At 53.4% G+C, this 23,361-nt stretch overlaps 1 protein-coding gene and 1 long non-coding RNA gene across 3 annotated transcripts in view; one reads left to right on the top strand and one right to left on the bottom strand.

Moving 5' to 3' along the window:
- The window catches only part of HS1BP3 (HCLS1 binding protein 3), a 33,140-nt gene extending 16,787 nt beyond the window's left edge, over positions 1-16,353 (bottom strand). The window contains exons 1-5 of one of the 2 annotated variants that reach the window (XM_031008207.3): positions 16,233-16,267; positions 15,343-15,448; positions 10,552-10,717; positions 6,186-6,393; positions 3,671-3,887 (exon numbers count right to left, since the gene is read on the bottom strand). In XM_031008207.3, coding sequence (XP_030864067.1) covers positions 3,671-3,887; positions 6,186-6,393; positions 10,552-10,650 — 524 coding nt within the window. In that variant the 5' untranslated portion in view covers positions 10,651-10,717; positions 15,343-15,448; positions 16,233-16,267. Of the gene's footprint in view, positions 1-3,670; positions 3,888-6,185; positions 6,394-10,551; positions 10,718-15,342; positions 15,449-16,232 lie in introns of both variants that reach the window. The other variant, XM_031008205.3, reaches the window with a different exon arrangement.
- Positions 16,354-16,356: 3 nt separating this feature from the next.
- Positions 16,357-17,401, top strand: LOC129531800 (uncharacterized). The gene is made up of 2 exons (XR_008677211.2): positions 16,357-16,553; positions 17,176-17,401. It is a non-coding gene; the product is annotated as an uncharacterized lncRNA (long non-coding RNA).
- Positions 17,402-23,361: the final 5,960 nt, after the last annotated feature.

Genomic DNA, 23,361 nt, shown 5'->3' with positions numbered 1-23,361 from the left:
GAAAGATGAAGCAAAATCCATATTAAAAAACAACCATAAAACATGGCATTCCAGAGAAACATCCAGCTTCACCACGGAGGCCACAGCACGGGGACCCGGGTGTGGGCTTCCCCTTCCAGGGAGTCTGGGAAGACCAGCCTCGCAGGCAGGTGCATTTGTTCATACAGGAGCCAGCCTGTCCCACAGGACGCTGCGAGTCCTCAGGGACGCAGGGCCTGGAGGGGGTCCCTGTGTGCAAAAGAAGAGGTGGGAGGAGTGGGCCCTGAGGGCAGGGGTGGGCAGGGCTTAGAAAAGCAGAGGGGCCTCCCAACAGAGGGGCTTCAGCCCTTAGAGAACCTTTTACTGGAATGGTACCCCAAAGCCCCCAGAAGCAGCTTCAGGGACCTTGCTCTGGGGCACGTATATAGGGGAAGCCTCCACAGAATAAAAGCTTTGTATATGTAGAAGTTCCTCAGGTTATTGCCTGTAATAGCAAAAACCTACAGAAAACCCCACCACGCCCACAAGCAGGGGCCTGGTAATGCCACTTACAGCCCATCGAGCTGAGAAACCAGCAGAGGAAGGAGGGAGAGTGCAGCTATTGATCTGGAAGGACCTAGAACACGTAAGCTGGAAAAAAGCAAATTCCAGAACGGCACATAAGACAATCTCATTTTGGCAGTAAGATGTGAATATTCAAAGGTGCATTCAAAAATTCACAGGGAAAGGACTTTTATCTGTGTTTGCAATTTTTCTATACTAATTGTGTGTTATTTGAGTCACAATGAAAAAGGTTTCCCGCAGAGGATTTCCAGCATAAGGCAGAACTATTAGGGTAGAATGTCAATTTTCTCAGCACCGTGACATTCTAAAATAGAAACTTAAATACAAAACAGGGGCGACATGGAGCAGCAATCGGGACAGACCACAGGGTGAAAAAGCAGAGTACGAAAAGGCACGTGCACTGTGCCTGCGGTTGCATGGATGCTGCTGGGACGGGGTCAGAAGAGAGCCCCAGCAGATGGAGAGAGCGGTGGTGTTGGGATGGGCCGAAGTGAGGGCTTTTTCTATCTTTAATTGCTCTCTAATGGTGTGATAACGCTCTCTTGCCCCTAATCAAAACCAGGTTTAAAAGACAAAGAAAAGCCAGGCCGGCCTGGGCTCCGGCTTTGTGCTGGCGACTCCCACCCTCCCAGCAGCCCTGCCGTGGAGCAGCCCTTCAGCAGAGCAGCAGCGCCTCGCCGCGGCCACGGCGGGGAAGGACCGAGGCTGGTTGCATGGAAATGGTGGCTGCTCCAGGAGAGCCCAGAGCTAAGCCCAGACATGGGGCAGGGCAAGCTGGGAAACGGGTGCTGCTGCATCTGCACAGGAACCAAGCGCACGGGAGGGAGAGGGGTGCACAAACAGCCTCCCGAGAAGAACAGAAAGTCCCCCACCAAAGGGCAGGTGGGTGGCACCAAGAGAGATCAACAAGCCCACCTGGGTGTCTGTGAAAGGCCGAGGTGGAAACTCAACTTCAAGGTACGGCTCTGTCACACACCCGGCTCTGCCACACACACAGCTCTAGCCAAGATCCTTCTCAACTCCTTCCTCGATTTTACCATCTGTGAAAGGGGGATAATCCTGGGGCCCTGCCCGCCTCCCAGGCTGATAAAGACTGGACTGGAGATGGCGTGGGGTCCTGGCTCTGCCATCTGCAGGCTGCAGGAACGTGGACCAACCACCTGACCCTGAACTTGAGTTTCCCACCACACAGAAGAGGCTGATGCCAGTGCAGGCCTCCAGGGCTCCGTTTCTTGACCTGTGCCCACAGTGGATCCTGAAAGCAGTTTGGCGAGTCATGACCTTTCCAAACGTTGAAATAGAATAGAAAATATCCCAGTACAATACACTTAGTAAGGTTTTGTATGAGTTCTGGGAACTTTTGCTTCAGTTTTATGGGATGTTTATACATGTGTGTCCTGGGTCATGGCGTACCATATAGTTTTTGCTATGGGTTGTAGCAAGTAGTTTCAGAAATGCTGTCTTACTGATATAATGAGATCATGCAAGCAAATGCTAACTTAGTTCCCAGCATTTCATAAACTCTCAAAAAATTTACTTATTATTCCTGACAGAGGTGATAACGTTGATTCATCAGCACCTTGTCACACGGGTCCTTAAAAAGAAAGCCCAGCAGGAGAGGGTCTTAAGCCAGCGGGATTACTCTTAGGTGCTAAGCTTTCCCAGGATTCAGGGGTGAGGGCCCCAGAGTACAGAGCTGGGGAGGGGGCTGGGCCCCCCCGCCCCTCCGCCAAGGGGTCCCAGGATAGCTGACACATCTCCCCTGACAATCTGCTAATGAAGTAAGTAGGAAGTTCAAGGCAGCACTTGCCAGCCACAAAGAACATTTTCCTACCCAAAAAAGGAGCCGCTCTGCTAAGTGTGTTCTTCAGCCAAAGGCTGGCACAGACCACCAAAGTCCATCTCAGTTTGGCACTACGTGTGGTTACTCAGAACAACAGAGAATGTGAGTTCAAACAAAGCCTCACCCTTACCAAAATAAAGCCCAAGAAAGGCCTGCCGGGTTGGGCCAGGCTGATAAGGAGTGACTATTACAGGCTTGTCCCCACATCACCCAGTACTCTGGCTGCCTCTCCCTCTGGGCCGCTGACCCCACTCAAGGACAAGGCCAGCCACGGAGGGCCAGGAGGAGCGACTGCAGGGCACTTGCTGTGCCCAGGTGCCGGAGGACCCCAGATCTCAGGCCTGTTTCTGCTGCAGCTCCCTGAGCGCCGCATACCCTTTCCCAGTGCAAATCCTCACCCCTGGACGCTGGTCTCATGGCCACCCTGCAGCCCACCCTCCCATAACCCTCCCCACGAAGAAGGCCTTTCCAGAGTGGGCTGTGATTTTAGGAGAGAAATCTACATGCTGATGAAGTTCAACTTGCTTCTGCCTAATTTCTACTGGGCTCTAATTCCTTTCTGCGGCAGGACCTACAAGAGAGGACTCACTCATCTGGCGCCCGAGGGCTTTGGTAAACGGCTAAGAGACATTCGTTGTGGTAGAGAGCGGGGAGAACAGCACCCCTGGCCTGGTCTGATTCCACTGAAAGATGGGGCCATGATGATAGCTGATTGCTAAATTTACATAACTCAGTTCATCGTCACAGGAGCCTAAGAGGTTGATACGACCATGAGTCCATTTTCACTGAGGAAAACCGAAGAAAAGAGATCGTAAATGGCCAGAGACGTATGGCTGGTGAATGGCCCTGTGTGGAGGCAGGGCCAAGGCGAATGCTCCTGCTATGCAGATGATGCAGCCCAGAGAGCCGCAGCCACCTCTGCGAGTCCCACAGCTGGAAGGAGCACCCAGTCCTCCCACACTAGCCGGACGGGCCCGCAGCCTGCACTACTGAGCTGTCACGGAGGCCTCTACCAAGCCCCAGTGCAGAGCCACAAATGGAGGACATCCTGTGACCCGGGAAGGGAGGCGACACCTAAGCCCAGCCCCAGAGACATGCACACCACCAAGGGCACGCAGAGAGCTACTTCCCCCAACACACCAGGCCAAGGCCTCGTGGCCCAGATCCCTGCGAGGGGGCGACCTGGGATGCTCAGGGCTTTTCTCAGATTCCAGGGAAGGGGGACGTCATCTCCAGAAAGCCTGGAATACACCAAAGGGGCCCTCTCAACAACAGGAGACCAACCGCATAATGCCCAGAGGGTCCAGCGCCTCCTCCTCCTCCAAGGATTCCTCAGCATCCTCGCCCTTCAGGCTCTGGATGGGCGGACCCTCTTCCGCCACTTGGTCTTGCTGCTCAAAAAAGTCGAAAGCCTCTTCATCATTCCCTGTCTGACTGTCTGCACCATCCAGGACAGAGGAATCTCTGCTGGTGAGCCCTGCAGCCCCTGGGGATCTGGTACCTGTGGAGGAAGACAGAAAAGAAAGGACTTGGTAACCACCCCAGAGCCAGGGGAGGTATCTTGCCACACTGCACCCTCCCATGCCAGGATCTGCGGCCGAGGGCTTCCTGCAGCCTCCTGGGACCTGAGCAGGATGGCGAGTCTGGGTGGGTGGAAGGTGACCTCCGTTTCGGGGGCAGCCAAGTGCCTGCTGCAGCCCCCCAAGGGCTGACGGGCACCAAGGAAGCCTGGAGTGGAGTGGTCACAAGTGGGAGCTTCAGAGCAAGACAGGGGCAGCGGTTCCTGAACCCAAGGCCCAGAGCCTGTGTGCGCCGCAGGGATGGCCGCACCCTCCTCCCGGGTGAGCGGTGGGATACACCAGCCAGGGCACAGGGTGATTCAAAAAGAACCAGTACAGCCAGAACCATTTACAGTTGGAGGCACGGCAAGGAACTCTGCAGACAGAGACCTGCCCCGAGAGTCTGGGCACCTGGACTGTGGACTGGATGGGTGCCCAGGGTAAGCATGTGGAAGATTCCAGAACAAACGGTAATCACTCCATTACAAACTGGCTTAGATGAGCGCTTCTTAAAGTGTGGTCTTCAGACAGAGAATGCCCCCTGTGTGACCACAATGAGGTAAGTAGAGAAAGGGAGAGCAAGCATCCAGAAACTTCACAGCATGCTGCCATCATCACAATACCCGAGTGTGCTTTTGTATTTGTGAAAGTATCCATCTGTGACAGGCTGGGAATAAAAGCTAGCCCTTGCCACAGATAGTTTGAGAAGCGTGGGCGCAGACTATTTGTTCATCTCTATCCAAGTGCTTACTGGGTAGTTTAAAACAACTGACTTTTAATAAAATCACCTTGTAGGTAAAGAACTTACAGAGTGTCTGGCATACTGGACGCACTGAGTGATAATGACGATATTGTATTATGTGATGCTCTGTTATTTTACTTGGACAAATGTGAAAAGCCATTCAAAATCTCCTAAACCTTCAATTTCATGTCATAAGCATCTTACATTTCAACATCACAAAAGCCCTATGAGAGAGATCCCTACTGTACATCCATCTTGCAGATGAGCAAAGTGAGGCATAGAGCAGCTTGTGTTTCTATCCTGCCTTCCCACCAGAGAGGGGCTGGGACATCCTGAGCATCTCTTCCAGTGATGGCTGAGCTGGAACCTCTTAGCACAGTCTACCCAGCCCCAGAGACAGGCAAGGAAGGAAGGGTTGTGACCTTGGAACAAACAAGGGCAGAAGAGAACCCAGACCCATGTGAGGGGCCCAACGTGGCCACAGGACACCTGGGCTGTGCAGCTTATCCAGTCCTAGGCCTGCGCATTCACCAGTTTTGCTTCTCTTCCCCACCTTTCACTTTAAATAATTTGTTTTATTTACGGTCAACTTTCTTTTGAAAATTTCCCTTCTGTCTTGTGGAACTAGGAGATCCACAGTAGCTGGGAAAGAGTTAAGCAGACGGATGTAAAGAGGGGAGAAGGGGTGGGAGTCCGGCACCAGCAGTGGTGAGAATCTGCCCTGCCCTGGGGGCATCTGTGAGACCAGGGCCTGCCCCACGGGGGTTCTGGGTTGACAGGACTAACCGAGGAGTGGGGTAAAATTGTAGCCACTATTTACTGTGGTTGTCTCTGTTCTAAGCACTTTGCATGTGTTAGCTCTGTAAATTCTCATAACGGCCTATCAGCCAGGCTACTCCCACCTTACAGATGAGAAAACTGAGGAGAGAAGACAGGGCCGGGACACCCATGGGAAGGGCTTGACGTCTCCACCACTGGGGGCAGGGGTGCTGGATCAATTCCTCAGCCCGGAGCTGTCCCCACGACCCTCTCTGTGGGGGCACAGGTGAGAGGCACATGTCCCCAGGGGCAGGTCACCAGCCAGGCTGTGAGAACACAGCTTTCCTGGGATACTGCAGGTCCCTAGGGCTGGTTGGAGGAGGCAGAGGGGAGTGTGGGGTGTGTGTCAGGGGGTTGTATGTGGTGCATGGTCGGTCGGGGGGTGTCGGGCAAGCTCTAGGAATGGGGCTGGCCAGGAAGGCCATGGATGGGGTCACACTATGGAGAATGCCTGCTGTGTGAGCCCCCACCTGACAGCCAGACGTTCAGTCCCTCAAGGGTAGGCCTCCTTCTGCCCACCATCCAGCCAAGGATGTCAGCGAGGCCACCTGCCTCACCAGCCTGGCTGAAGCCTCCAGGCTGCAGAGGCAGCTGTGGACATGCTCCCACCGGGGCAGGGCAGCGGGGCCTAGTTCTGGGCCGGGGAGACCTGAGGGACATAGGGCAGAGCCTTGGGTACCTAAGAACTCTAGCAGCTCTGGGCTGCTTGCCAACTCGGCATCCTTGGAGACACAGCGCAGGATCTCATTGAACACGGCTCTCCTCTCCCGGATGTCAGACTCCCCAACAAACAGGACCTTCCTGGGGAGTGGGGGGAGGCTGGCTGCTGCATAACGACTGCTCAGTTTCTGGTAAAACTCCTCAATCTCGCTGTACTTTTTGGAGACCTGGAATGAGAGGAGCATGTGGTTTCCTGAGTGAAGAGTGGCAGGCAGTGCTCCTTTCTCACCCCTACCAGGGGTTCCCAAGGCCCAGCAGCCAAAGGAAGTGTGCCAGGTATGCCCGTCTGCTGCCCCTCCGCCTGTCTCCCAGCCTCAGGCTCCAGTCCTTAACATGCCTGGCCGATAGCAGATTCAATGAAAACATCTTAGTGGCCCAGAGGAAAGATGCAATAACGGTGCCATTCTGGATGCTGTCACAGGTCCAGGTAACAAGATTTGATACAGGGACCCCTGCCCAGCCTGCACATGATCAGGGCCACTGTGTTCATTCCCAGCTTTCTGCATATCAGGAGGGTGATATCACCGGCTGGCAGGTCATCTTCCTGCAACACCGTGAATCATCTCTTCTCAGCACCAACCTCATTCTCCCGTGAACCAGTGTGGCCTTCGGCGGGCCAGCCCATGCAAGCAGTGGAGACAGATATTTCCAAGGCTTGTTCTCTGCCCTGCGTCAGGCAGGACCTCTCTGCACGCAGGCACCCGAATGAAGCAGGCCAGGACTCCTGCTGTCATCAGAAGGCAGCCTTGAGCACCATCTGACTCAGAGAGGGCAGCACTCAGCTTCCCATGGGGCCAGCGGCTGACTCCCGCTGACTCCTTGGCCTCTCCCCACAGCTCCTGGGCAGCTAAGCCTTCACCCCTTCACTCACGGAGCTCTTGCTGCATGTTCACTCTGTACAGAGACACCCCAGCAGGCTCTTAGTCTCACAGTGGTTTCAGTGCCATCACCGTGTCTGTAACCATGTGGGTGCTCAGCGAAGTCACCTGCTGTATACACACACCATCGGCCTGGCACCTACCCTCACTCCTAGCTCCTCTGTCACCTGCTGTATGCACACACCATCGTCCTGGCACCTACCCTCACTCCTCGCTCCTCTGTGCTTTCCCCATAGACTGGGCCTGTCTCCCCCGACTGAAGTGTGGGTCACTCACTCTTATGCTCCCAGGCCCGGACTGTGCCCACGGTGTGCCACTGGAGTGCTGGCGTGCAGGGGCTGCGGGCATCTGACGCCCTCAGGCTCAGGGAGATCCCTTGGTGCAGGGTGTGTCTGGAACACACATCCTTGGCTCCAGCAACACCACCCAGAATGCCCAGCCTGTGAAGGGTCAAGATACCAGGAGGCAGCTGGGGGGGATTTCAGAACCTCCAGTGGGGAGTCACCTGGGACAGGTGCTGCTTGCAGTTGTCAGCACAAGAGCCTGGCTCCAGACTTTCCTGAAAACAGCCCTCAGGGAAAGGCACATGGACCCCTTCCCAGAGTGATTGCTAACACAGGCTCCGACAGCAGCTGTGACTCCGGCCCGGCCCGCAGAGCAGGCCACGGTGGGGGCCGGGCGCCCCCTGCTGGCCCAACTGCTCCACTTAGGCTCAGACCACAGACCCAGCAAATCCAGGCTCGGGGAACCTCCATCTCCAGGGCACTGGCATCGTGAGTACCCCGGAGCTGTAGGCCTGGGCTCCCACCCCACCCAGGGCCCACGTCCATCAGGGGTTCAGGCAGGGCTTCTTGGGTGGGCATCTGCACCAGCAACAAGAGGAGGCCAAGTAAGAGACCCTGAGCAGAGGAAGCGCAAGGTTGAGAACTCACATTTATCTGGTGCCCCCGTGTGCTAGGCACTGCTGAGCACGGGGCAGACAGCCCTGTAACGTTAATAAGCTTGTGGGTGTCTGCACTGCTAGCACATCCAAGAGCCTGCACAACCTCCACTGCGGTGCCCCCTCCTGGGGCTGTTTTACTCCATGGTCAGCAAATCAGTACACGTTTATATTAAAACACATATGCCCTTTTAAGTAGATACAAAATGCTCATTAATTCTTTGAGTTAAATCATGAAACATCAAAGAGACTTCAGGCTTGGGGGTATGTAACTTTAGGCTCCATCCTGAGATCCCATGGGGAGTAAAGGAGTTCTTTGCCCTCGCAAGTACTTTCAAATGTCTGAGAAGCCCCTGCACGCACACACTCCACAGGGAGTGAGCGTCACTGACTAGGAAAAAGTGGCACTAGTGTGATTCATGGAGGTGTTAAAACATCCTCATCTACACCTTGCATGTAAGGCCGGCCCTCTGCACAGAACCAAGTGGGCTGGGCGGCTGAAGCCCAAGCTTCCCAGAATGCTCCCTCCTTCATGCCCCGCAACATCAAGCTCAAATACTCTCCTCTTCTGCTCCTGTCTGAAAATGTGGGTGCATTGAGCTCCAACCTGGATCAAGTCAAATTACCAGGAGCTGCAAAGCGCCCTGTGAAGCAAATTCATTCTCAGAGCAATGCAGGCCCAGAATCACCCCTGACATCACACGTTGCTTCTCACCAAGAGTCGGCCACAGGAGCAATCAAATGAAAAACAGCATTGCTATTCTAGACGCTTCTCATGACGTTGTTGAATGTCCCTTAAAATTGTGTGGCTGGGCGTGGGGGTTCACGCCTGTAATCCCAGGACTTTGGGAGGCTGACACAGGAGGATTGCTTAAGCCCAGCTTGAGGAGTTTGAGACCAGCCTGGACAACATAACAAGACACTATGTCTACCAAAAAAATTAAAAAACAAAAAGCTGGGCATGGTGGTGTGTGCCTGTAGTCCTAGATACTTAGGAGGCTGAGGCAGGAGGATTGCTTGAGCCCAGGAGTTCCAGGCTGCAGTGAGCTATGATCACACTACTATACTCCAGTCTGGGGAACAGAGTGAGATCCTATCTCTTAAAAAAAAGAAACATTTGTGCCGTAAATTTCTCTTAAAATTTAGTGTCTCTTTCAACAGGTCACCAGAAAGATGCAACTCATCGTTTCCCTTTTTATCTTGGTTGCCAGGAGACTCCAAGCTAGCCCCGTGTCACTCCCTGCTGTACTGCGGGGTCTAGTTCATTTCACCTTTGTCGTAATGATCCTGTAGCTGTGTCTCTTGGTCTCCAGCTGCAGGTCCTTTTCACAAGAGGCCAAATGGTAAATAATAAGCCAATGAGTGTGTGATCTCAACCCTCTTGAAATTCTCTCCTCCCTTAGCTCCTCTGACTCCGTAGATACCCACCCAGTTCTCTCCTCTCTGCCTCAACTGCAGACTCCTCCTTCTCCCCAAGAGTCCCTGAACCCCTGGCGTCCTCAGGATTTCCTCCTCAGCCCTTCTCTCTGCCTTCCACATCTGTTCTCTGGGCAACTTGATCCACTCCCAGATTTTTAATATCACCTCCAAGTTGATGACTCCCAAACCTACATCTCAGGCCTGAGCTCGTCCCGAGCTCCAGCCTCATGTATCCGTCCACAGGGCAGACACTTCACACTCCACATGCCCCCTAGATCTGCTCCTCCATCATATTCTTTATTTCAGTTGGTGGAAACAGTCAGTAAATGTGGTGCATGTTACCCCGTAAACATTTTCAACTCTCCCTTTCCCTTCCATACCAAGTGCAACTGGCCTGCTCCAAGCCCTTGATTTGGGAATGACCATATTGGCCATGTATCTGGGCTCCCTGACACCTGTTTTGTTCCTTCCAATCCAACTCCACGCTCTCAGCAGATTGGCTGGTTAAAGGCAAAAGGGTCCACGTCACTCCCCTGCTTAAAACTCTCATTGGCTGCAGGTTAAGTCCAGGCTCCCACAGACTCTCCACAATCTGGATCCTGCCTGTCACTCACCTTCATCTTCCCCACTTCCTCCCAGGACCACACTCAACTGCACAGAGTTCCCACTCAATGTCCTATTTCCAACCTCCGTGCCTTTGCTTAGGATGTGTTGTCTGCCCGGGACACCCTTCTCACCTCTCCTGCTGAGCCCCATCTGTTCCTCAAAACACAGCTCCGCCACCGCCTCTTCCAAGAAGTTTCCCCAGGATCAGTTAGGTGCCCCTTCTCTATACCCCCAGAGCCCTCCAGGTGCTCCTGTCCCCATCTGTATCTGTCTCTTTAGAGGTCTGCCTCTCCACGGACTGAGAGCGTCGGATTCACCCTGTGTCCCTTCTGTCTAGCATGGTCTGGTACTCCAGGCCCTGAGCAAGCAACAGACAGAGAAGCACCTGCTCCGGATGCTACTTGAACCCTGGTGGGCAGATGTGTCTGCCCGCCCGGACCCCAGGCACCCTTGAAACATCCTGGCCAGAGCCTCCGGCTCACCAAGAACTGGACGACATCCTCGGGCCTGTGCTTGGCTGACTTGAACGCAGCCAGACGGGTCACCACCAGGATCTGGTACTCCACGTGTCCAGACATCATCTTGCCCCGTACCTCCTGGTGCTGGGGCACAGTCAGGTCGAGGCCAGTGTGGGCATTCTGAAGTCGCCTGCCAGAGGAAAAGAAGGCAGGTGGGGTTCAGGGTCAAGGCAGTAGGCTTCCCGAGCAAAGTGCAGGCAGGGCCTCCGGGTGCCTGGCAGGCCTGGGTGCCAGGTGACTCTGCTGGCTGTCCTCAGTGGTCACTGCTCCAGGCCACCCATCCCGCCACACCAGCCCTCATAAGCCTGGCTTCCCAGGCCTTGAGGCCTCGGGCCTGGTCCTGCCTTTGGGTTGCTCAGGGACAAAGGTCTGCTCCCTGCAGGAAAACAGGAAAGGATGGGGCTTGTTGAAAGGGATCGACACAAACTCTGTGCAGAGTGGGTGGGAGCAGCATCCTAGGGCCTCTACTCAGACCAAGGAACATGCCTGGGGCTGCAGGGACAACATGGGATTGAAATCCCAGCTGGAGACAGGCACCTCTCTTTGGCTAATGGGCAGGAGGGCTGCTACAGGCCCCCTGGGGGGGACACGGGATGAGCACTGGAGGCAGGACCCTTGTGACCCCCTGTGGCCCAGAGAGGCACTGATAGGCCCGTCCCTCATCTGGGCAGTCGATGCTGCCCCTCGAGGTGTAGAGAGGATGCATCGGCAAAACATCACCGCTCTTGGAGACTTGTAAAATGCAATTCGAATATAATGAATTGTATGACGAGCAAAGAAGTGATGAGATGTTTTCCTTGAAGTGGAAAAAGTTACTAAATACATCCCTCATCCTACGTAAGGTGAGACACAGACCTGTGCAGACTAACATCCCTCACGCAAACACCTCTGGCAGGACATGTGGGGCACCCTCTGAGCAGCTCTGACCATCGAGGTGAGACCTCCTGTGTGCCAGGCAGGACCCTGAAAACACGGGAGGAGCTTCTGGAGCTTAACCTGTGTCTGGGGCAAGGCCCTTCCCTCTCTGGAATTATACCCCAATCCATCAAATCCCCCTGCCCCAGCACTCCTCCCACACGGACCCCTCACATCCCACGCTAGGCCACGCTGCCACCAGCACGACGCTGCTGTCACCAACTGGTGAGGCCTACAGTGATGTGCCTCCTATGCCATGTGTGACACCCAATGACTGCGTGCTGTACACACAAGGAATATCCTCCCGCGGCGCAGGGCACCCCAGGCAACCTGCCTTCAGGTGGTGAAAAGTGCAGCAAGGGCCAAATGGGCACTGGGAGGTGCACACGCACAGCCAGCCCTCTGCCAACGGCACTGAGTTCACGCAGTGTACACACACGGCCTGGTGTCACCCACGGTGTCACTGCCACCAGTGTGGAGGAGGAAGGTGAGGCTGGATGCTGAGGGGAGACGCGCTGGGCTCTAGGGATGCACCTGTGTGAAGTCACTTCCGCCTCCTGCAGCCCTGCGAAGGAGCTCTGCTACCCAGACCCACTTAAAATACAGGGAAACAGACCCCTAAAGGGAAAGTGCCTGCCCAGGTCTCACCCGGCATGAGGTGGAGCTGCGTTCAACCTCAGGCAGCTGCTCCAGAGCCCAGGTGGCCTCTTATGGGGCAGGCATGAGAAAGAAGCCAGGCATCATTTCTTTAGGATCATGATGAAAACGAGGCACAGGGGGGTGAAAGTGACAAGAAGGGCAGTGCCTGAGCTGCGGGGAGGTCCTCTCAGGGCTGGGAAAGGGATGGAGCAGACCCAGATGGGCACCTCCCACGATCCAGCTCCCTCACAGCACCCCACATCCAGTGGTTCTCTGACCACGCCAGAACCCACAATCCATAACCCCACCTCTTTTCCAGAGTCCCATTCCATTGCTGGAATCCCTCTGCCTTAGGCCCAGCTCCCCTGACTTCTTACCCAGAGCTGAGCTGGCCTGGTCAAAGCCCACTTCTCCAGTTCTCTGCTTCCTTCACCCTGTGCCCAAGTGGCTCAATGTGACTGGGGACAGACACGGTGTAAACATGCAGCCTGGTCCCATTGAAATTCATGGCTGCAGACTTGAAGGCACAGCACCACACCAGGCTTGGCAACCCTACCTTGCCCTAGATGTGGGGTTCTCAGAGTGTGGTCCCTGGATCAGGATCAGCATCGCCTGGGAACTTGTAAGAAAGGCATGTTTGGGCCTAGGGTGGCCAGCCATCTTGTTTTCTTAGTAAGCCCTCCGGCGAGTCTGATGCACCTGGGCCTACTCCATCACCCTCCCACTTCCCTGAACCCGTAGGAAAACTTTCTCTACAGGGTCAGATAGCAAATATTTCAGGCTGTGTGGGATATCTGGTCTCTGCTGCAGCTGCTACGGAGAGTACATAAACAAATGGGGGTGTGGTGGGCAGGATGTGCCCTAGACCAAGCTTCTCCAACTGTAATGTGCGTGCAACCCCCTGGGGATCCTGTTAATATGCAGATTCTGGTTCTGCAGGCCCGGGGTGTGCCCTCACCATCTCTAGTAAATTCCCAAGTGATGTGGACACTGCTGTGTACTGCTCCAGAGACCATCGCAGAACATCCTGGGCTTCGCTGTCACATCTGCCCATCAGCCTGCAGCTGCTCCCTGATAGCTGCCCTCTCCTGGGACTGTAGACAAACTGGCTGGCTGCTCCTAAGGCCAACCTTCTACCAGGGCTGCGGCTCCGAGGCCTTCCCACCTACTGAAGGACATAGCTGCTGCAGCTCACCCCTCTTTTTCGCACCATCGATTTTCCTTCCTTACTGGCCCACGCTTATTAGCATGCAACCATGCTCTGACCACTCACATAACAAAAGCTGTGCTTTGACCCGACATTCCCCTTGCTCCGTTTGCCTCCTGCCCTTTCCAGCAGAACTCCTCAACAGAGGGCCCCATATTCATGGGTTCCTCTCCTCCTGTTCGATCTTGAACCCGTTCCAGCCAGACTTTGGTCCTCATCATGCAACAAACTGCCCATGCCCAGGTCACCTGCGACCTCCGTGTTGTTAAATCCAAAGGGGAATCCTCATTTCTCCTCTGGTCTGACTTGTCAGCAGCAGTGGGCACAGTCAGCCACTCCCCTCCTTCAAGCTCTGCCTTCACTGGTGGCTGGAGCACCCCCTCACTCTTGGTTCTTCTCTGCCCACCCTGGCCACTCTTGCTCAAACAGGAGGAGAGGAACTGCTTTGGATGGTTCCCCTTGATAGCATCCAGAGCACCCTCCTTCTTCCTCTCACTGTACCCCTCCCCAGGTGATCTCATCCAGGCTCCAGGCTTTAAATACCATTTCCGAGCCAATGGCTCCCCAACTCTCATCTTTAGCTCACTCTCCCCTCACAGCCAGCCTCCTTCCAGCTGCCTGACATCCCCACTGGGCTGTCAACGAGCTTCTCAAAACTCACCTGTCTACACAAATGCTGCTCCTACCTCTCCCCAAGCCTGCTAAAGGAAAGCCTCATTCTTCCAGCATCTTAGACTGAGAGACTTGCCGTTAGTCTTAACTTCTCTTCTTGTTCTCACACCCCATATCCAAGCATCAGCAAACCTGAAAGCTCAATCTTCAAAATATATCGAGAACCCAAACATTTCTCACCCTCACGGCCGCCATCACCCCGGGCCAAGCCACTACCGGCTCTACGTGGAATCCTACAAGCCTGTCCTGAATGCTCAGCTCGGCCACTGCCCATGCTCAGCATAGCAGCCAAAGGATCTCTATAAACCAGAAGTTGGGTCCTATTGCACTTGAAATTAAATCTGATGGCCCCTCCATAGCCTTCTCAGCCTTTCCTGATCATCCCTCACTACCAAGCTTGCCTCTTCACCGCATCACCTAACACTCCCTGGGCTCACTCCACTCCAGCATACCAGCCTCGGGACCCTGGCTCCTGCTGTCCTGTCCTCCCAGTACACACTTTTCCAAGATTTCTTTTTCATGGCTCTCTCCCTCGTGGAGCTTGTCCGGGATCTGTCCAGGCGCCACTCCATCAGAAAGATGCGTCTTGACCACACCATAGAAAATAGCATGCGTGCCTCCTACCACTCTATTGCCCCCACTGTTTGGTTTTCCTTCATAGCATGTATCATCCCTGACATGTAGTAGATTTGCCCACTGGGCCTGTGCCCTCATTAAAGCTCTACGAGAGGGACTTGTTTGTCTCCTAGAACTAGGGCCAGTACCCGGTACAGAGAAGGCTCTCGATAAACACCTTCTGGCTGAATTCAAGCTTGAGTGCATGTGGCAATGACATGTGGGAGGAGATCGGGCTGCAAAGAGGAGCTGGGGTGCGACTGGGAAGGGCCGGCCTTGCTGCTGGGCTAAGGTGTTTGGACTCACCCTGCAGGCAAGATCCTTGGGTGTGCTGGTGTCCTCAGCAAAAAATGAGGCTGACTCATGTGGCCTTACCACCACCAGCGCCCCCACATCTGTTAACAAGCCACGTCCAGGCTGTGCAGCGGGGCAGGGAGGGAAGCCACCCACCCCATCCCAAGCACCCAGCACCAAAGTCACACCCCATCCATCTGCACATGGCTGAGGGGCATATACTACTGACGTCGCTCATGCCTGCCAATCTGAAACCTCCAATTCACAGAAAAGGAAACTGAGGCTTGGTGAGAGGAGGTGACGTAAGTGGCAGTAGGGAAACCTCTTTCGCCCATGAAGATACAACTGTAACCACACTTGATCATGAAAGACCAAGCAGCCTCCGACAGCAGGGTTTACAAAAGGAATCATACCTTTCTAGACCTGAAGTCACGGGGAATTCCTGATTACAACTGGATGATCAACAGTTGGCTGGGTAACACGTTCATTTATGTCATCAATTGGCATCTTAGCCTAAGACTTTGTGTAGGGAGAGCAAGGGTGAAGTGTATGAAAATATTTGAAGTAAGTCACTTTACAGCGTTTTAAAGGCGGAAAGAAGTAAAAGCACGTGCCTCCCAGCCTTGCCAGGATCCACCTTGGGCTGGGTCCCCCAGGTCTCGATCAGAGCCGACCCACTCTGCATCCTCCGCCTGGACGCCTCCAAGGCCTTTGCTGTAACTTGCCCTCTCCTGAGCTGCCTCGCAAGCAGCGACCACCTCTTCCTGATCTCTCATCAAACTCATCCTCCCAGAAACCGGGTTCCTGCCCTGTACTGTGTTCCCATGGCAACCTGAGCTTACTACCCGCTGCTGGCATCACCCCCTCTCCACTGCAGCCCCCTGCAGGGCGAGCCTGTCTGATTCGCCTGTCCCCAGTGCCCAGCACCGGGCCTGGGACTCAGGGAGCGCTGAAAGGATGGGGAACTAGATTTTCGGGCTCAAAAGAGAAGAACCCAAGGCGATAGGAAAGGAGAGCAGAGTCCCCACTGCGCCCGCCTGCACTGAACCAGTCAGTCCCAGGGCTCTTGCTGTCCTTGGCTAGTTCTCTACCCTCTAGAGGGCCTCGGTTTCCTCATCTGTAAATCGGGGTCGCCACCTCTCCTGCAGGGCGGTGCAGGGGCCCAGCCCGGATAAGCCACCGAGGGCGCTGGGGAGACCTGCACCAGGTCCCTGGCCTAGGAGGCGGTCCCCTCCCCCCGCCTCTCCGCCCGGGCGCCCCGGACTGCGAGCTGTGCGGTGTGGGGCGCGGGGGTCTGGCTCACCTGGAGGTGACGAGCACCGCCGGGGACTGCATGACGGCGGCGGGGGCTCCGGGCGGGGCGCGCAGTCACGGGACCCGGCAGTGCCCGCGTCACCGCGTCCCCGCCCCGCCTCCCGCCGCCCTGGCCTGCCCCCTGGTGGCAGTGGCCGTGCAGTTCGCGCCTGTGGCCAGAGGCGGGGCGGAAGCGCGGCTGGGCGGGTCCCGCACGGTCGCCGTCCGCCTGCGCTGCTCTGAGCTCCCGGAGCACCCAGGCTGAGCCGCGCCCGCCGCAACCACCTAGAAGAAGCCCAGCCTGGCCCTGGCACACGGTGAACCTTAATCGGTGTGTCTGTTTTGCTCTAAAGTTTAGCCGTTAGAGAGACGGGACTCTGCTGTTTCCGCCGCCAGTCCCCATTACAAAACCACTCCCCCTCTGCCCCAAGACCATTTCATTCAACCGATCGGTCAACAAATATTTACCAAGCTGGGGCTCTGTCCATGCTTCGTGGGGTCTTCTTCAAGCTGCACAGTGAACGCCACGCAGCAGCCCAGTCCCCTTGAGCTTGCTGCCTCCAGCTAGCTCGCCTATCTGGTTCCTACTGCCTGCCCGCTCCATAAATGGCAGGCACTCTCCCGACAGGGGATCTTTAGAGAGGCACCCTCTGCTGCTTGGCAGAGCCCTGGTGGAGGCCTCCCGGGGCCGGGCCTGCCTGGGATGGCTGCACTTGGGTCCCCAGCTGGAGCAGGGCAACGGGGTCCGGGAGCCAGTTCCCCTCAAAAGGGGAACGTACAGACATGCAGACCCTAACAGACCCACTCATTTTAGATTCACCTCTCCATGGGGTGAGGAACAGAGAGATCGTATCACCTGTCAACGTAGCCCAGGGAAAGAAAAGCTGAGTCTGCAAACAGGGCCAGCAGAAGGTGCAAACTGCTGCCCCTATTCTGTTACTCTCTCCACCCAGAGCCCCAGTGACAAAAAGCAAGAGAAGCTGGGCTTAACTATACCAGAATTCACGGCAGGGCGATGTCAGCCATGTTTCCTGAGCCTATCAACCACCGCCACCAGCATCACCAACAATATCTACCTGTATTTACAGATTTTAGTGAAGAAATCCTACAGTAAAAGATTTTGAAAAATGACTTTCCCTAATATATCTCTTGAATAAATACGGACATTGATATGCCTTATTATTTGTCTCAGATTTGTTTATAGCCAAGATGAGCAATCATGAATGAAGTGTGACAACGAATGAAAGTTCTGAGGGAGACCCTTGAAGGCTGCAGTGAAGAGCTAGGATGATGGCGGGAACCCCTGTCTGCTCTGCTGCTCATCGGCCTGTCCGTCTGCAGGGCCGTGTTCATGGCTGCAAATGGTCCTCCGTGTTTTGTTTAAATTGGCATGCCCTACTTTAGAGAAAGGGAGTTCAGGGTCTGGACAGAAAGCAGTATAGGCTTCAGCATTCCAGGAGTCTGAGTGTAGTGCCAGGCAGTCGAGCAGTCACCATTGCACTCACATTTATCCAACAGACAGAAACACAGTGAATAAGACACTTTAGATGCCTTCAATGGACTTCTTTGCCCTCCTATGTGGGGAGTGGGTGGGGTCTGGAAAGGCTTTCTAAAGGAGCCGAAGTCCAAGGGAAAACCTGAAGAAATATGGATAGATTAGAAGGAATGTCATGTGCAAAGCCCTAGCGACAGGCTAGGAACACCAGGGAGCAGGGGGAAGAGGCCAGCAGGAGCCAGGGTGTGGACAGCCTAGTGCACCAAGGCCAGGGCTTTGCCTGATCCTGAGGCCAACACAGCGCCATCAGAGGGTCAGGGACATAGGAGTGGCCGGGCCAGCTAGGCCGTGCACAGGGTTTTGGAGCATGTTGAAGGTATGAAGATGAGCTGGACTGCAGAGCAATCCAGACAAGAGATAATGGTCCCATGAACTAGGGTGATGGCTACCCAGGTGGAGAAGAGGGGACGGGTAAGAGGGCCTTAGGAGAAGGAGTTGGTCAAGACTTGGGAATCCAATGGGTGTGGGCGGGAAGAGATAAGATACCACTATGGTTTGGCTCTTGTGAGTGGCTGGACATTGGTATCATTCTCTGTGGCAGGGCACCTGCAGAAGGAGCATATTTTTGGTGGGATGATGGGTTCTGTTTCAGACAGGCAGTGTTTGAAGGGCTGGACCTATTGATGCGATTGGGTTTATGGCCCTGGGCCTCAGGAAGCCGACCTGGGCTGGAGACTGACATAGGAGTCACGGGTAAAAAGGAGGCTGTTGAACCTGAGAGTTGGGGTGAGCCCACCAAGGATGGTCTACAATCCAGAGATATGCAGCGGTGTCGGGGGGCTGCAGAGAAGGGGACTCTCTATCATTGTGGGAGCTGGTAGCATGTCTGTCACCAATGCCTTGTAAGCAAATGAGAGGGCCTCACCTGTGCCCCTGGGGTTGTGAAGTGTGCACCTCAGGAAGACTCGGCCCACCTGTCAAGAATGCAACTGGTTTCCCATGAAAGAGCGACCCCATTCCCAACAGCAATCCCATTTTCTGCCTCTGTGGGTCCCACGTGCCCCTCTATGGCTCCAGCGCATAATTGTATACAATGCATGGAATGTGCGATCTAAATCTGATATTTTCTGCTTCCTGTTTAATTCAAGGAGCCCCTTCCATGGCTGAAGCTGCGGTAACACAAACCACATTGCAAAGGATTTTCTATTTCTCTCTTTCTCACTGCCCTGGGAGGAACACTCCAGGCCTCAGTTTCCACCCAGGAAGTCGCTGGGCCTTGGGACACTGTGGTCACTGAGAGACACCCGCAGCCTGAAGGGGGTGCTCTGAACTCTGGCTGAGCCATGCACCAACGTTTCCCATGGTGGCTCGGGTCTTCTGGGACCTTATAATTTGTCTCTGTTCCCTCATGTGATACTTTAGAGCTCCAGGGTCCAGGCACATCCACATGGAGCAGGGCCACCACCTTGCTTGTCACTCAGCAAACACTCATAGGTACAGCTCCAGGCCTGTTATCTCCCCAGGCCTGGGGGCTACAGAGCCTTATCCTGTGGGTCTCACAGCCCACTTCAGGGGCTCACAGGCCACTCTAGGACAGCTGGAGATTTCAACAAGGATGCACGCCTAGGGTGCTATGGTGCACAGAGGAGGGCATATAACTAACTCAGCCTAGGGTTGGGCATACAAAGAATTCTGCCAGGAGGAGGTGATGGCAGACCTGGGTTGTAAAAAGTAGGTATTATTTTTTTGAGACTTGATTTTCTCAATGGTGAAATGCATGTAACAGAAACCTTTAAATCATAACATTGCCTGAATTACATGAGGTAAAATGAGACTGAAACAAGATGAAATGTATGGCAGGCATTGGTGATGAGCTAACTGGAAGCCATTCACAACCCCCTTCTTCCTGGTTTCTATTACCATAGAGGCTGGAGAAGTAAAACACATGTCCCATTTCAGTTACAGGGGGCCATGTGACATAACTGACCACATATACTGAAGTTCCTGTGGAGGATTTATCTTGCTAGGAGAAAACTCTTCGCTCCTTCCTTGTCTTCTACCTGGGAAGGGGATACAGTGTTGGAGACACAGCAGCCATCATGGGAGCAGGAGGCACAGACATGAGTTTGGAGTCTACCATGTTAGGGATGAACAAGCCTGGGGAGCTGATGGCATATGAACTTGCATACACGCCCTGGACTTTTTCTACCAAGTTCTCCTTGCATAAATGCCTAAACCACTCTAAGTGGGGGTTTTCTGCAGTGGATTTCCTGTTGGTATAGTTGTAAAGTACTTACATAATGCCTGACATAAAAACTGCTCTATAGGGGATGCAGGGTTGACTGAGGAGGAGGAAGAAAAGAGGTAAAATGTGTACTAGGAAGGCAGCTTGTCTTTTTTTTTTTTTTTTTTTTTGAGACAGGGTCTCACTCTGTCACAGTGGCATGATCACAGCTCACTGTAGCCTCAACCTCCTTGGGCTCAGGTGATCCTCCCACCTCAGCCTCCCAAGTAGCTGGGATCACAGGTGTGTGCCACCATGCCCAGCTAATTTTTGTGTTTTTTGTACAGACAGGGTTTCCCTATGTTGCCCAGACTGGCCTTGAACTCCTGGGCTCAAGCAATCTGCCCTCCTGAGCCTCCCAAAGTGCTAGGATTACAGGTGTGAGCCACCATGCTCAGCCTAGTACGCCTTGATAGAACCAGAGCATATTTGAGGAGCTGGTGAGAAGAATATGTGGAAGGATTGCTGGGAGAGGAGGCAGCAGAGGGCAGGAGGAGCCTGTGTCCCCGCAGCATAGAGGGCCTTGTGCGCTATGCAAAGGAGCTCACATCTTATCCTGAAGAAGCAGGGAATGGGCTCACAGAACAAAGGGAGAAGAGTGTTTCAGGAAGAGACTGGGGTGTGGTCAGCAATGCCAAACACTGCTGAACATCCAGGAAGATAAGGAGGTGTTCAAGAAAAACAAACAAAAAAACAAACAAAAAACCCCCACAGAATTGAACAGTAGTTAAAATGGTGAAAGCAGATTTTATCTGGGACTACTGCAATAGGGGTAAGAGACCCCAGTATAGAACTGGGCTAAATTCCGAATGCAGCATGAGAAAGTAGGAATTTATAGCCAAGGAACAGGGTGGGAGTGGTGGCTGGAACATTACTAAGACAAGTATGGGGGACTCTGGCTATGCCGACCTAACAGGATTCTTGCTGAAGATGGGCCAGGATGGTCAGACATCACCTGGGGATGGTGGAGGAGGGGGAACCCAGTTGGATATCGAGGGTGATCAGATAGGCAGGGTGGGAGGATGTTGGTAACCTGCCTTAGCCGCGTTCTTCCTAAAACTGGATTTTACAAGGAAGTGCATGCATAGGTCTAAGAGAAGATTCAGGAGCTCAAAGCTCAGTTTGGTCAAGAAGAGAATCTTTGAAGAGAGAAAAGTGTTCTCTGGCCTCGAGGAGGGCAGGGTCCCAGTGGGTGGAGGAGGGGACAGGAGGTGGGAAGGGGAGAAGGGAGTAGGGCCCCCTCTTCCAGAGGGGGGCAAGCAGACAATTTTTGGAACCATTCTATTGAAATAATTCATGCTTATGGTAGAAAAGCTGGAAAATAGGGATAGTAAAATTAAAAAGTAAAAATCGCCTCTCATTCTATACCAGATATAACAATTGTACTAATTTTTTGTTCCTTCTCTCCTGACATTTTTTTCTATGCCTATACATAAGTCTTTTCTTTTAAATAATACAGAATCTTAATAGATACACTATTTTGTAACTTGCTTTTTCATTTACCATCCTGTAAACATCTTTCCATGTAAAATTACCTCCAAAACCATAATTTTAAATGGCTCCTTAGAATACCATATGCAGATGGAGAATAACTGACTTCTCTGGTCCTTAAGCTGTGTACATGTGATGGAAAGCTGGTGCACTGGAGGAGTACTGAGCAGGGTGGATGATCTTTGAAGTGCTGGCTGGTGTTTAGGCCAGATCCCTAGGAAGAAGGCTTGGGAGAAAAGTGCCAACTTGTTTGGGAAACTTGTTTCTGAGTCTTTCAGTGTGCATTGCTATTGTTGAACAGCAGAGGAGATTGGAAGATTGGGAGAAATGAGACAGTGCTTCATTGCTTTGCATTATAAAGGAATTTGGGACGCATTGTCTGCCTGCGGCTCCTGAGCTCTGGGTGGCGGTCCGGCTTGTGGAGGGAGCACGGGGCCCACCCGCCTGGAGGAGGCCCAGGGCAGGCCAGCTAAGGCTGCAGACCTTGGTGGGTGGCATTTAGTGGCTCCGCTGAGTCCTGCTCTGCTCTGTCCAAGACGCCCCACCTCAAACCTTCAGGGCCTACTATGCACCCTCGTCTCAGGGAAATGGCATCTAGTACTCAGTGCACCACAGTCCTAGAAGTGGCTAGTTAACAGGAGTCAGGAAGCTTGGACTGACTGTGGAAGAGAGGCTCTAGGGATCCTCAGGAATCTTTGCCTGAGGCACAGCAAATCCAGCTATTTTGTTTGGATATTGTAGAAAGTCCCAGAACTTGGAAGCACAGAGACATGATGCATTAGATGGGTTTACATCTGCACTCTACTAAACTGTGCTCGGGAAAGCTGAATGAGGCACGTCTTCCCCAAACCTCGCCAGCCCCGATTCATTTTCTTACATCCTCTCAAGTGTGAGAAGTGAAAATGCCTTTTCTTGCTTAAGTACATTTATATGAATACAGGTGCGGTTGAGCATCTTTCTCCTATTTGTTGGTCTTCTGTTTCTTTGCGACTATCCTGTTTATTTCCTTTGCACATGAGAAAAAACTTGCTCCATTTGTCTTTTTCTTGTTGATCTGTAAGAATGCTTTACACATTAAAGATACTAACCCTTTGTGATAAATGGTGTCCCATTTGTCTTTTAACTACTTTTCCCCTACGTTTTTATTTTGAGAATGTTTCAAAGGCACAGAAATGTTGAAGGGTTAATAACCACATCTGTGACCCCTTCCCCTAGTCTCACAGGTGGGATTCTGGCTCAGATGGAGACTGGTGATGGGCAGGAAGTTTTTTAGGCATTACCTGGGCAGAGAGTGCTAACTTGGGATGCAATCTGCAATCATGGCAGAGGCCGCAGCCCTTTGCAGGGGGAGCTCCGGAGCTGGCATGGCCCTGCCAGGTCATCCTGAATTGGGAGGAGGTGGGGGTGGGGCTTTTACGCTCCACATTGACAAGTCACTGGATGTAGGCTACCTGACCTTGGGTGCTACACCTCCCTGTCTTCAGAGAGGGTAAGCAGGGCTGCAGGCTGCCAGCTTTCTCAGCAGCTGCAGAGTAAGTAAGCACTTAGTCCCCGTGCACCCCACCCTCAACCCCAGAGGGCAGCTGGGCTGTACACCACAGATGCCCTGCACAACTGTGAACGTTCTGCCACCTTTGTTTTACCCTCTCTTTCTTTCTCTGTTTCTGTGTTTTTTCCTTGAAACATTTAAGAGTTAGTTGTAGATATCATGATCTTTCAATCTGAATACTTCAGCATATACCTCCTTCGAATGAGAGCATTCTCCTACTGTATTAGTCCATTTTCACACTGCTATAAAGACATACCCAAGACTGAGTAATTTATAAAGGAAAGAGGTTTAATTGACTCACAGTTCAGCATGGCTGGGGA

The sequence above is a fragment of the Gorilla gorilla genome, chromosome 12 (genome assembly GCF_029281585.2).
Source record: "Gorilla gorilla gorilla isolate KB3781 chromosome 12, NHGRI_mGorGor1-v2.1_pri, whole genome shotgun sequence".
NCBI classification, from domain to species: domain Eukaryota; kingdom Metazoa; phylum Chordata; class Mammalia; order Primates; family Hominidae; genus Gorilla; species Gorilla gorilla.
Note: the sequence above shows the minus strand (reverse complement) of the source record. Positions and strands in the feature narration are given on the sequence as shown.